The 14,548-nt window shown below is 34.8% G+C and overlaps 1 protein-coding gene across 1 annotated transcript in view; it reads right to left on the minus strand.

The window, feature by feature from the left end:
• LOC140151203 (autophagy-related protein 9A-like) overlaps positions 1 to 14,548 on the minus strand; it is a 50,926-nt gene that overhangs the window by 26,075 nt on the left and 10,303 nt on the right. The window contains exons 2-14 of the mRNA XM_072173461.1: positions 14,292 to 14,497; positions 13,411 to 13,456; positions 11,476 to 11,538; positions 10,514 to 10,657; positions 8,407 to 8,542; positions 6,495 to 6,597; positions 5,655 to 5,754; positions 4,856 to 4,905; positions 4,116 to 4,200; positions 3,210 to 3,350; positions 2,131 to 2,193; positions 1,671 to 1,745; positions 956 to 1,065 (exon numbers count right to left, since the gene is read on the minus strand). Coding sequence (XP_072029562.1) covers positions 956 to 1,065; positions 1,671 to 1,745; positions 2,131 to 2,193; positions 3,210 to 3,350; positions 4,116 to 4,200; positions 4,856 to 4,905; positions 5,655 to 5,754; positions 6,495 to 6,597; positions 8,407 to 8,542; positions 10,514 to 10,657; positions 11,476 to 11,538; positions 13,411 to 13,456; positions 14,292 to 14,397 — 1,222 coding nt within the window. The 5' untranslated portion in view covers positions 14,398 to 14,497. The remainder of the gene's footprint in view (positions 1 to 955; positions 1,066 to 1,670; positions 1,746 to 2,130; positions 2,194 to 3,209; positions 3,351 to 4,115; positions 4,201 to 4,855; positions 4,906 to 5,654; positions 5,755 to 6,494; positions 6,598 to 8,406; positions 8,543 to 10,513; positions 10,658 to 11,475; positions 11,539 to 13,410; positions 13,457 to 14,291; positions 14,498 to 14,548) is intronic.

Below are 14,548 nucleotides of genomic sequence, written 5' to 3' on the forward strand. Positions count from 1 at the left end.
GTGAAATCTGTTTTCACCAGTGATTCTGTGGCTGCCTCTTGGAATAGCAAGCGGTTACTGTCAGAAGATGATCGTAAGGTACGAGGAGGAACATAAGCGGTAAAGTAGTCTAGTTATAGACGTTTACTTATAGATGGTTTATTACTTCATGATGATATCTTACATTTGTTAAAAAATGACCTATTTAATTCACAGTTTGTGTAAACCATATTTTAAGTTATATAACATGACAGTCTGTGACATACACCCAATAAGTTAGAACTAAAGAGTACCAAGCATGTATGTTTGTATGTCAATCACGGATGGCTCCATAGTGTACCAACCGATTACTTCTCTATAGTCCTGGCAAATTTTGATTCATATAGTTGTTTGTGTTCTGCATGTAAATTATTGTTCCAAAAACATGCACAATGCATTGCATGCGCAAACCTTTGAAATGCTCAAATTTAAATAGGCTAGTTATCATTCCATTTTTTTAGCCGTTTAATGCCAGAGTATACTATTTGAACTCCATGAGCTACAAACTTATATGGTGGACTCGCCATATCATTTTTTTTTACTGTACAAATGAATACTGACCCTAATTTTGGAAATTCCAGAAAAAGCTTTTTTTTTTCTTTCAACATTTTTAACATCCTGAAAAGTTTTTTTTCAGTTTCTGCACTCTTCAAATCTGTTTTAAAAACATGAATAAAGTGGTGTACAGTAGAGAAATATCCCAATTCACAAATATTTGGGCTATTTTAAAGGCATGCGGTCATGTTTTGGCTATGATCTTTAAAAAAAAGAGAAAATTTTAAATCCCGACCGACGGACCGACCGACCCAATTCTGAAAAAGTTGTGGAGGATAAGCAAACAATCTTTTTTTTTTTTGCCTTACACACAGGGCAAGTTTGAGACCATACTCTTTGGATCTAATCTCTTTGCATACACCTAATATGGTGATTGACTTACCTAATAAGGTCATTGCAGTAAGTACATGTTCAACAGTCAGCACATCTTCATCTATTACTGTTAGGATGATAAGAACTGCTAGGATAGAGCCAGCAAAGAATGCTATATTTCTGTCAGATGCAATGGAAAAAAACCAATATATGGATTTTTATTATAATTACACTTTACAAATAAGACAAAAATAGTATAGAATTAAAAATGCCTTAGACTAAACATTATAATTGAAGAACGAATAAAAAAGACTAGCTTGCACCCGACATCAGGGCAAAGGCGCCATGTGATTGGTTGCTGACCTGCGCAGTGCAGCATTATTGGTCTGGTTGACAGGACATTGTTTCATACGCAAACTAGTATTTTTAATTCGGTCTTCAATTATAGTAGGTACACAAACAAGGTACTTCCTGTCTATCAATTTGACATGACTGTCCGTTGGACAGTTCTCCTAGTGTATATAAAGCCCAACATCTTATTTATTTAGTTGCTCCGAAGATGACACTTGAGTATTGAAAGCTCAGCCCTCTAATAAAGACTGCTCTAGGGAAAAAATAAATCTTACTCAAACAAGGCACTTGTATACCAATTCTATCATATACTTGTTAAATCAAAGATTTATATTGTAAATATCCATATTAAAGTGAGATCACAATGCATGTTTTTCTTTATTCTGCACTAATTTGAATCTTATAAAGGTAGGAAAGACAAAACAGGTACTTACTGCGATACAACTGTTAGAATATTAGAGCTGAAGGCACCTAGGTATCTAGCAGCAGGCCTATACCCACGGTTTAACCTGTAAAGGAACATAACAAATATGCCAGGTAGTTATGCATGTATTTGACATGTATGAAATAGTACTACTACAAAAAAGGGAAGTATAACATAGAAACAAAGATACTGCTCACATACATAAACCCATCTGCAGAAGATGCTAGTCAATCTGGCAAAAACTTTTCATGTGAGCGAAAAAAAGTTTAGTGTTGGAAGTTAAACTCTTTTCTTGTTTCATATACCGCTATGTATGAATAGCCACTTGCATAAATCAAAATATGTATGTATGTTTACATATATGTATGTTTCTTTGAACAAGTTTATTAAGAATGTTAATTTCAACTGTGGATTTTGTTCAATCTTCATTTTTCATGAATTTTCAAAATGAACAAAATTCCCAGACTCACCTTGCAGTAAATTCATGATCTAGCTCATTGAAATGCCTCACATACAACCTAGCATAAGCAGACCTGTAACAGGAAACAATAATCACAATAATTGTATACAGACTTAAATTTATAATAAGTAGCAACTTGCTGCAAATCTTATAACAAAAGTTCTTACAATTATCTTTAATAATTTAATGAGATCAATGACTGTTAATACTTGCTGATATTGCCAATAGTTGTATTAACAGTATAGACCACTTGACATGTGACGTCATTGCCCAGCAGTATGCGCGCGAATCATGCCAATTTCCATTGTTCTTTGCCCTGCAGTGTGCGTACGTATCATAGTTTGCTCAGGGCACGTGCATTTTAAATCGCCCACCACATTTCATATAGTAGAAGAAAGCCATTGAACAGTGTAGTGGTTCCTTCAAGCATATCGATAGACCAGTCCCTTGCCTTTGTTGATAAACAATGATGTCAAGTGGTCTATACTGTGAAGAAACTAAACATTTTGCTCTTAAGACTAAGAATTTCCTTCAGACCAAATTTATAGGTCCGAGAATAAAATGTTTAGATTTTTCACATTACTAGATGGAGCGAGGTGAACACAATAGAGATATATATAGTTGTTTATTCCTCAAGAAGCACAAGACTTGAAGCTCTGTCACAAAATTCAAGGCACTGGAGTTATCTTAAAATGTCAATGGGGAAAATTAAGAAAATCAGTTGATTCAAGTCACATTTGGTTTTCTGCAAGTTCACTGGTTTCACATCACTATTTGGATTGAGCTGAAATTACTCAATAAATCTACAACTGTTTGTTCCTCACAAAGCATAACATTGGTTTCTTCCAGGCTTAAGCTGAGTCATGACAATTTTGGTGGAGTAGAGGCATTTGAGCTATTTTTCAGGTCGATTGGGATCAAGTTATCTTACAAAAAGTTTATCTTACACAAATTGAGAAATTTTGTTAAGTAACATCACACCTGTTTTTATTCAGTCACAGGTCAACACACAAAAACAAGTCTGAAACTTCCTTCAATGTATTTCAACACAAATCAAGTCCATGAGCTATGACAAGAAATCACACTTACCACCTACGAGCACCTAAGGTTGAGGGATTCCTCTTGATAAGGTCAGTGTAATTGAAGAAAGAATACAGTAACTGCCATAGCAATATGAATGGCATCAGAAGAAAATTAACTAATCCTACCCATAAAATATGCTTGGAAAGTCTGCAAGTAAACAAGAAATAAATCAGAATGTTAGTATACTACAGATACAAAGAAAAGTTGTTTAAAAAAACTAATTCAAGTGCAAAACAAAATACATTTTATACAATCTATTTTTTTCTGTTTCTTGAGACAGTTTGTTTCATAATTTATACACCAGTAGTGTTTAGTCATCAGCAATTGCCTTACTGATATATACTCAAAACAGGGTCACAGTCCCAAGACTTTTTAAAGTCCTAATCCAACACAAAAACTATAAGTCCACCCAATCCGACAAGAAACTATATACATCATGGATGCACATCAAGTTATACATATCAAAAATCAATAAAATGTTGCATCTATGTTGGGTTGCATTATACGCTATTGATATTCACTATATAACCATTATTATAATCTATTTTCTCATCATTTACAGGGTTATTTTCTGTTTGGAAATTGCATTAAAAAATCAGTATCATTTGCATGAACAAGCATTGAATTAGAATAGACCTTCTTTAAAAGATTATGCCACAAACACAATTCATTTATCTCCGATTGCAGTCTTTTACACTTTGTTGTATTCATGTTTGCCATAATAAAGGATACAATTAAATTTTCATGCAATTATAATTTGGGTAAAATGCATTTGATCTATAACAGTATGTTCCCGAACTTTTTACAATATGGCAAGTAGCTGATATGAATACAAACTTTGTGCAAACTTTTATTTATTGCAGTTGCTGTACTAAACTTGCCACCAAATACAAGTAAAAGCTGCTAACTTACTGTTGTGCTAGTTGTTCCCTTTTAGCTGCCTTCTTATAATCTTCCTTTAGATGCCAATAATTTTGAAATGGTGACCAAGGACCCCCTGTAATTAAATAATAATTGCACACACAAAACTTGTTATATAAGAATATAGACTATAGCCATATATTATACTTAATGTACTTGTCATCAATTTCAGTCAAATTTAGTGTAAATGATGAAAGTGTAAACATGTACAACTGCTATTCAACTGGGGCTTTTAAAGTCTCTTTTGAATGTTGCTTGTGAACATCATTTAATTGAATTCACTTTGACTTAATGGTTATCTAATTGCTTTTTTCCCTGTATAAACAGTCAGCAGAATTGATTTGTTTGCCATTCTTGTCTGCTATATGAATGTTAACCAAAATTCCATGAAAATGGCTTCAATTTACTAAATAAAGTAAACACCAAGGAAATTTAATAAATTATGGTAATTTGAATGGAGTTAAGTGGGGGATAAGCAGCGTTCGAAATAGGGCCGGTCAGCCGGCCATTGGCCTGTAACTTTTTGGCCTGGCCGGTAACTTTTCTGACTGGCATCTAGTTGCCAGCCCGGGTGGCCGGTAACTTTTTAAGGTCAAGCCCGGCTGGCCTGTAACTTTTTGAGGCATATTTCGAACACTGGGGATAAGGCTCTCAATCAGGTTATAAGAGAAAGCAATAACATACAAAGCAATAATGCAAAAATACAAGGTAAACAAATATCAAATACTTACAAAATAATATCAGTTCTAAGTTGTATTTTAAACCGTTAGTAAGGAAGACCCTGAAGAGGAAAAAAAACACCAGAATATAATTGAAGTTACTCACAAAGAAATCATTTGTTTTGAGGCAAATTAAGGTGGATATGGGCTATTCCAGAAATAAATGGTACACCTAAGACATGGGAATAAAAATTAAAACAAATTGTCAGTTTTGCCTTTGCAAAAGGGCCATCTTTCTTCAGAAATGGCATAGAAGACAAGGACCACCCCCTGTTGAAAATTGGAATCCATATCATCAACATACCCAGTGCCCAACCATACCACTGCAGAACTGCCAACCTACTGAAGTCAGAAAGAGGGACATTGACGCCAAAACCTTATACATGTACACAAACTAGGAACAGACAAATTCAACAAATTGAGGTGTGCAATACTTTCAGAATTCAGGGAAGGTTTTGCAGGTCAAAATTTATCACAATTGACTAAAGAGAATGCTATAGCAAAATTTTAAAGTGAAATTTGCATCATTTTCATGCTAACATTTGAATTTGCCTCACTGAAAATTTCAGAAAGTAAAATCATCCCTCTTTTTCACTTTAGAAAGCCCAAAAAGAGGGACAGTTGGCAAGTCTGCTATTGCTGACATCCGTAGATCACAAACTTAGTAGCTAAGTTAATGAGCTTTTATATTTCCTTATGAAATTTGTTGATTGTTCCCTATTTTTTGCCTTTATCTTAATTTCAGTAAATTGCCACCTTTGGATCAGATCATGTCACATAATTATTTGTAAAAGAAGATTGTGATACTTACGTCTCTCCAAGAAATGGCACCTCATGCTTGAGTGGTAGAAGTGATTTGTTCACCATTGCTATCATATAATTCTTAAATCTAAGTATTCTATGGTAAATATCTGAAAGTGAGAAAACAAGTACATGTTGCTATGTATCCTAAACCAATTTTAAACATCAATTTCAAACTTATTAAAACATTTTAGGAAATTAAATTTTCATTTGTTTGTTCATAACTTTCCAAGAAGGAGCTGTGTAGCCAGTGTTAACTGCTCACATGTGTATGTATGCAAGTTTAAGGAGTTTAAGAATCCAACAAGCTCTCACGCTTATTTGCAATTAGAAGAGTGCAGAATACTCTTAACCTATGTCCATAATTAATGTCAGATTTTGTCTTTATTTGATTGATTTGATGCCAATATTTTTGGATGTTATGGTTGGACAAATCACTGTGTGCTGTGCACCTGTAAGATTATTTTCAGATGGTAACTAAATAACATTATATATTATTTTAACCTAGAAAACATTTGACATTTGGTTGCAATGGTCTATTTCTTTTGAAAACTACACACCCATTCAGGAAGATTTTGGAATTCCAATCAAAAACATTTTTTTTTTTTCATTCCAGATCCAACAATTGTTATACAAAAATAGCAAAAAAAGAGTGGAAGATTTTGGAATCAGAATGATCAAAATTGTGTAAATCATTATTCAATAATTTTTTTAATTTTTAGCTGGATCGTAACATAAATTTGCTTTAAATCTTATCCACCTGGATTGACATATTAACTAGAAACGAGGTAACTGGACAATTTCCAAAGGGGTGTGGATCTCAAATGGAACAGTGTATTTTCTTACTTACCTAATTCAGTTAAATCTGCTTTATGTATACACATTCTTTGCTCCTTCTGAACATGTTGTAATCTTTTCAAAACATCATGCCAAGTTAAATTCAGCAGTTCATCCTACAAAATAAAACAAAAATAAAAACATATTGTGGAATACAACTTAATCTTCATAAGAACACCATATGGTCAGTACCTAAGTATCTATATAAATAAAAGGAAGTCGCTAAATCTTGTCCAGAAGCAGGCTCCGAGATGCTTTCACTTTCAGCTCTGATTTATTCGTACATTGATCGGGTACATATTGCCATTAAACCATCTGACGTTCATTTTTTAAAACTATTCAATCACTATGGAAATAACAAAAAAAATTGTCGGTTGCTAGGCCGTTGAGGTCAGTAACCTTATGGGTCAGGTCATGACAGCAAACGCGTCAAATGCAAGCGATGTCCAACACGCGCGGTAAGTCGCGAGGCACCCACCTGCGCGTACAGGTTTCACACAAATTGCGGCGCATGGTATGGACGCACTTAATGTTGGCTTACCGCGCGTAGGCCTACTTATGTGTACGTGACTGACTGCTTCTCTGAGACAGTGGCGGATCCAGGAATTGGGAAGGGGGGGGGACAATCAAAGTTTTTGCCCCGTTTTTTGCCGCAACCTTTTTGAATGGCCACAAAGCACCATTGTCCCCTCAGAATTGGTAACTCGATCAAGGCAAAGGCCTTCAAACCATTTTGGGGGGATTATTGGGTGTAAGCTGATGAAAAGGGGGGTCATTGGGTGACAGATTTGCAAAAAAGTCCACTTTTCAGAGGGAATGTTAAAATGTAGCCAACAGAGTCGTTCAACTGTTCAGTATAGCCCAAAAAGGTTAAATGTTAGGGGGGTGAGTGAGCCCAATTTAGTGGAACTTGAAAGTCCACATTTTGGAAATTCTGCAGCCCCCGCAAATAAATCCTGGCTATAATGTAGGCCTAGCTATTAACAACAAGGGCTTGCTTAAAATGTTTTGCAGCAACTTTTAAACATGTTGCTTACATGTTTTATACCATTATAACCCGAAATTGAAACGTTTTCTATCAACCTCTTCTAACATTAATGTTTTATGTTTGTTGGGATAAAGTTAAAATCAACCATTTTGTCACGAGCTGTTTCAAAAGAAATCCGAGGGATTGAGTGAGTAACAACATTATCACAGGTCTGGATATTCACTTAAAGTTTAGCTTCTTTAATATGACAGGAGCTAACATATGATTATCAAGCTAACATGATCATTACTATACTGGATGAATAATCTACACCAAGACACCATGATTATCATCACCGTTTACCATGTTTACTAACCACTCCCGTTTACTAACCGCTCCCGTTTACTCAACTAGCGGGGACACGCGCGAAGCGCGGGTCTCCTGCTAGTTTCATAATATTTTGTTTCATTGCCTTAGAAGACTTTTGATGATAAATCTAAATGTAATAAGACACAAGGCTGCCACAGATCTTCTAACTTAACACTTTACCAAGTTAACCCCTGAGCACTACCTGCCGATCTAACATTGCCTCTAATTGGTCAATGATATCTTAACTTTAATCACCAATCAGATTGGAGCTTTGCAAATAATTCACCCCAATTTTTTTGTGCGGTGAAATTATTCTAACAATGTTGCTGATTGGTCTAATCGATAATGAAAACTTCGATTTGGCCAATCGGCAGGTAGTTCTCATGGGGTTAATGAATGACCTTGCAGAATAAGTTTTTTTTTTAAATATGCTGGTTTATAAAATCTGCACAATTCTTTGTAAGTTTATGGATACAGAAAGCAATTATGCATACATGTATATTGAATGAACAGTTCAAATTAAGTGAGAAACTAATAATGCTTTTCATATTACATAGACAGTGTCTATTAGAAGGAATGAAATACTTACTGCTGATATTTTAAGAGCTGTCAGATAGAATAGTCTAATTTCCCAATAGTGCCAGGCATTATAAATAACCCTGACTAAACGATGTAACCAAAACACACCTGCTATCATCACACATATAACTAGAGCACCTGGGGGACTGAAAAATAAACATATAGAGAAATTCATTGTTGTAAGTCCACTTGTTCATCAAATGTTTTGAACTCTCCAATGCTATATTAACCCTAACACTGTTAAATACCACAAAATATCGCAGCACAAAGCAACTGCAAGTACAAGCATTCCATGTGGTGCCATTGTGCAATCACACAAGCACTCATATATATACATGAAAACGCTGGCCGGGCCAGGTCAGCACTCATGGCTTGATATCCTTGGTCTTGTCAGCGGCACCCAAGGGGTCCATGGTTCCACCAGACTTGGTTCACACCAGACTCATCTCAAGTGGAGGTCATTTCAAATCATCCCCAAGTCACATGGTTTAGGAATACATAGACATATGTAGCAGAAAACAAGTGCATCATTTTGATATGAATACACAAATGCTATATATACATCTGAATATTTCTACTGGGGACAGTGGGGAATGGTTACTAGGTAATACAGTTTGGTTTGGACTTTGGAATAATACTAGTAAATATACTCAGAAGAAATACAACATCCAAACACACTGGAGAAATGTTACTTGGAACCTTGCACCTACTTAAAATGCCAAAGCTAGCAAGTCTGGTACTTAACAAAGTTTCAAGTACAAAGCTGGCATAGCTGAACTAACATGAAATGAATAGTTCAAATGCAAAAACAAAAAGATGTAATTTTCAAACTTTTTGAGTCAAAGCCAAAGGCCTGCACTACATAATGCTGGCTCTAAATTGACACCTTGCTTTGAAATTCAAAGGTATATTGTTGATCAAAAGTAGCACATATTTTCTTATTATTTACCAGGGAATAAATAAAGATTGGGAAGTGTCACTCGAGGATATATGTAATAAAACTATGGATGCCGCCATTACCCTGCCATCGCGTAGGCCTGGAACACTACCGCGATTTCTACCGGCTGCATCGCGCCCGTGCTCCGCGTTCAAGAAATAAAACCAAGGTTAGACCTTTTCAAGCCTGCAACAGCGTATTTTTTTCAAATGTTGCATAGCTGTTTTTAATACTTTTTAATAATATTTTTAGCGCATCTATTAACTTAATTTATTAAATACATCAAATCGACCAACAATCCCACTCTCCAGACCAAGATTTATACAAGAAAAATACTGTTTCAATCACAAAAATTAACCTTAATTTCGCGCCTACACGTAAGACTTGGCAATAGTCTATTCAGATATCGTTGTCAAGCTCGAGGTGATTGACCCTTAAAGGAAGTGTCCGGCAATCACAACATTAGGTCTTATTTGTTAGAAAAATAATTATCAAGCACAAATCACATGGTTTTATTTCAATCAAACTCATATTAATGATAAAAACGAATAAAAACAGCCGTCTCTCAACACGCGATATTCAAAATTCGCGCGAATTGTTCTAGAGCAGTGACGCCATGGTTATTTGTGCTCATTTGTCGACAGGCTTCATTGAACTATTGGGACGTCACTGCTCTAGACAATTTCGGCGCGGGAATTTTGAATATCGCGTGTTGAGAGATGGCTGTTTTTATTCGTTTTTATGGTTAAAATGAGTTTGTTTGAAATAAAACCATGTGATTCGTGCTTGATAATAATTTTTCTAACATATAAGGCTTAATGTTGTGATTACCGGACACTTCCTTTAATGATTGACAGTCGGGAACGCGTACTGTTATGCGTAGTCATGGTGCTGGGCACGTTCGGGGTGCTGGCGACCGTGGAGTCGACGGTCGCCAGCACACCCTTTTCCCAAGATGGCGGCGCCCATGCTGGTACCAAATTTGTGATTCTGTATAGCATACCGTAGCGTGCAAATTTGGCCAAATTTGGAGAATCGGCGAATCACTGTCAACCCCTTGTATTTACTTAATTTTTGACCAGTTATATTAGCCTGCATCTCAAATTAAGGAAAATGGATATATTGGTTTTTGCATCGAATTCTCCAAAGGCACTGTGGTAGAATGAGTACAATAACTTACTTTCTTGAGCACTTATCCAGTGGATATATGGCATCTGGTAATGTGACTTTTTTATCACTGCTATTGTGGCTATCTCCAAACAAGACATCATAGTCCACACAACGTAACAGAAAAAGTGAAAATATAACTATGAACAGAAATTGCCTGCAAAATATAAGTAGACAGTATAATAGTCATCAAACATTTACACTCGGACCAAACATATTCATATAGATCAATAAATGTGTATCATTGGTATGCATATAATTAGGCTATAATATAATTGATGTAATTTTCTTTGATACAATACAAAGTAATATCTGTATCTAGACATCTTCAATCCTCAATCAAGGATTGTTCTTAGCCTTGAATTGTTGGCAACCACATCTGGCCCCCAGAATGCATGTTGCGCATATATTATAGAGATCTATTCAATTAAGTTGCATTTACACTAAGTGAAGTATCAAAGCACAGAAAAAATTTGTTGGTGTTTTTTTCTTAGCTGTTGCTGTAAAAGTAAGAACGTTCATGCAATCTTATTGGTTCTTACCCGTGTGATATAACCCGGTTCAGTGTGTGTACATCGACACGATACACATACTCGCTATTTGAATCAATTGGAGGATTAAACGGGACTGATTGATTTTAAAGCCTTGGTTATTCCTTGTAAAATGTAGGATTTAATTTGATTAAAATTTGGTATACTTATGAATTGAAGTGTTTTGGCGTAAAATAATGTTGTCGTTCCGTGTTATATAAGACAATAGATGCATGACAGAGGCTAAAAATAATACCGTTATTCTCTAAATTATACACTTCTTGTACAATGTATATTGCGAGCTCAGAGCAACAAAGGCTCATCTCCAGTAACTCCTCTGGGTTATATTGTGCATAAATGATATCATGCTCATGAAGAACATTAACCATGGGAGCTACTGGAGATAAGGCTTTGTTGCACTGAGTTCTCTAAATGGTATACTTACACTAGTTCGAAGACCTGGGCAAGCATCATACATAAATAGCCATGCTTCTGATGATATTGATAAATGTAAACACTATTAAGGAAACATAAGTTTAACAGGAAGGCTAGCAGAATTTTCCTATTGGCAGCCTACTTCTGGCTAAAAGTGTGTATTTTTAGTGCTACAGCTCAACTGATCGTACTTTTCCTACATTCGACCTTGCATGATTTTTGAGTTGACACAGTCATGAAAATAACTATAGATACTTGACAGACCATTAGTAGCCCAGTTCTGAACCTTTTCATTGATCATTCATAACAATAGGTATCTGATGGATCAGTGAAGATAAGAAGGGATTATAATATATCCGTAACCTTGATATTATAGTACATCTCGAGGAAAAAGTGCAATGGACATGTTTTCATTTTATGTTTCAAATATCCCGCAAGCATGAAAATTGAGTATTTAACCCAAAATGGAAAATGGAACAATTTATTGGAAATCTGTTTAACAGATTTTTTTGACATCTTTTTCTGCACTGTATTATACCTAAATTAAGAAATTTTATATATATTCAAAGAAAATATAGGTCATCCAAAAAATTTTGATTTTTACACATTTTGGGGCAAAAAAGGAAAAATAAGCAAAAATCTGTTTAACAGCTTCATTCATCAAGTCATAACAAACGGCCTACATGCTTAAGGGATCTAAAATGAGCGTTTATTGCGTTTCGACAGTATTTTTTGTGGGACATGAGAGCACCTCGGACCCTATCGAATTGCATTCTGAATTGAAGCATGTCTTTCTGATATCAAATAATTTTCATTTTTGAAAATCACAATATAATACAAATTTTATGACAAATTGTAAAAATTTGATATTTTTCAAATTTTGATATATAACAGTCCTCAGTAAATTATATAAATCTAATGATATATTCTTAAAGTGTATGTAGCAGGAGGAAAAGCCGACGGTCAATTGAAAATTTTGACCTTTCATATTGAAGATATGGATTTTTTCCCAAAAAGACCTAATTTTTTTTTTTTGGTGTTTTGGAAAAAAAATCCATATCTTCAATAATTAAAGGTCAAAATTTTCAATTGATCGTCGGTTTTTCATCCCACCTACATACACTTTAAGTATAAATCATCAGATTTATAAAGTTTACTTCAAGTACTGTTAAATATCAAAATTGTCAATTTTTAATGATTTGCCATAAAATGTGCATTAAATTGCGAATTTCAAAAAATCAAAATTATTTGATATCAGAATGACATTCTTCGTATTCAGAATGCAATTCGATATGTCTGATGTGCTCTGATGTCCCAAAATAAATACTGTCCAAACGTTCATACCCCAGCCCTTAATTTCTAATAAAATATTGAAATTGTGAAAAATATAGGTATTTATTGATTTTCATGTTTTTTCTTGCAAATATGCTAATAATATGCAAATTATGAAATTGCAAAATAAAGTTTCTACATAGCATACATCTTTCAAGTGTGATGTTCAAAATGACAGACATCAAAAAGAGATTCGATGAAATGTAAAGGTGTAGTAACAATTTTGGCATGGACTGTCTGGTCAGGAAAAGTACGGTAATTTGAGCTGTAGAATAGGTTTGTATTTGGAGGTGACGGGACCACCCTGTATCAGAAGAACAAGCTAAAAATATTGCCAAAAAAAGTGCCAAAATTTGTTTAGGGTAGGAAATTGCACAATTTTTCCATACATGTACTCGTATAGGGAATGCATTTTCATACCTTGCAAATATTTGCTTAGGTGCTTTTAAGACTTCATGGTCATGCATGATACCCCCTATCAATGACCAATAGCCACACTGGGACTTTTAATGCATCCCTGTTTATTTCAAAAGACAGCCTCTGAAATAGGACAGTTTTTGTGACCCAATTACTCTGTTGATGCTGTTGTTGTTTTGTTTATCAGTAAAAGGATATTCTTGTGAAGAATTCATCAAGGTTTTCTATGTGACTCCATCGAGCTGAAAAGAAAAAGAAAAAAGATTACATGCAGTAGACTCCATGATTCAAATACATACACTTCTAATAAAAATTTATTATCACCAAGAGAGGAAAAGTAACATGTGAGATGGACATGCCAGTAAGACTAATGATCAAATTTTGAACAGACTAAACTACAATATCCAAGCTCATAAGCAGGATTTTATTTTCCAAAATGTGGACCTGTTCCCCACCCAAAAAAAAAAAAGAAGAAAAAACTACCAAATTACTTGTATGCAAAAAGTGGACTTCACCTCTACCTCCCCACCCAAAACTATTTTGAATAACTTGAAAAGGTGGTCCATTGTCTAATTTAGACCTTCTTGTACATTTTCACTCTGTTTTCCGAGGGACTTTTTGGGGTACAGCCTGGTTATATCATCTAAATACATATATGCAGCTTCCATATTGTCTGGAAGTCAACCATTGACAAAAATAATAAACAGCGGTGGCCCAAGAATCGAGCGCTGAGGAATGTCAATATGGATACTTTTAAAATATACAATTCATTTTAACATCTTCTTACTACATTGTAAGAAAAAAATCTTCCAAAGTTCATGTTTAGTTACATGCACATCACACAATATTTCAGCACATCTGAAACTAATAACATGTAAGTAAGTATCTCCAGTTTAATCACTATTGTTTTGAGACATTGTAGGCTCCAATCTATAATTGCTAAAAAGATTCCTTTAGAAACCTTGTAGTCAACCTATTTTGCCAAAGAAGACATCATTTTTGCTGGGTGATTTGACTTGAATAGACAAAAACTTGCCAGAGAACCTTTAACAGTAAAGTTTACAAGCATTTGCTTACTTTTATTGCCTTCTGGCATGTGTAACATGACATCCTGGTCATCCACAGGGTCATCATGGTCATCTGTTGACTCCAAACGTCGATACTCTGTTTGTAGACCCGCCATTATTATGCTGAATTACATGTATGCATATGAGGTTGACAACAAGAAGTTATGAAACTTTATCATACATGTTCAACCCAATCAGCATGCTGGTTTAACAAATCTAAAATTATACAGAAAGCAAAAGGAATAACAAATTTATTATACATATATC

This window comes from Amphiura filiformis, chromosome 4 (genome assembly GCF_039555335.1).
Source record: "Amphiura filiformis chromosome 4, Afil_fr2py, whole genome shotgun sequence".
Classification (NCBI taxonomy): Eukaryota; Metazoa; Echinodermata; class Ophiuroidea; order Amphilepidida; family Amphiuridae; genus Amphiura; species Amphiura filiformis.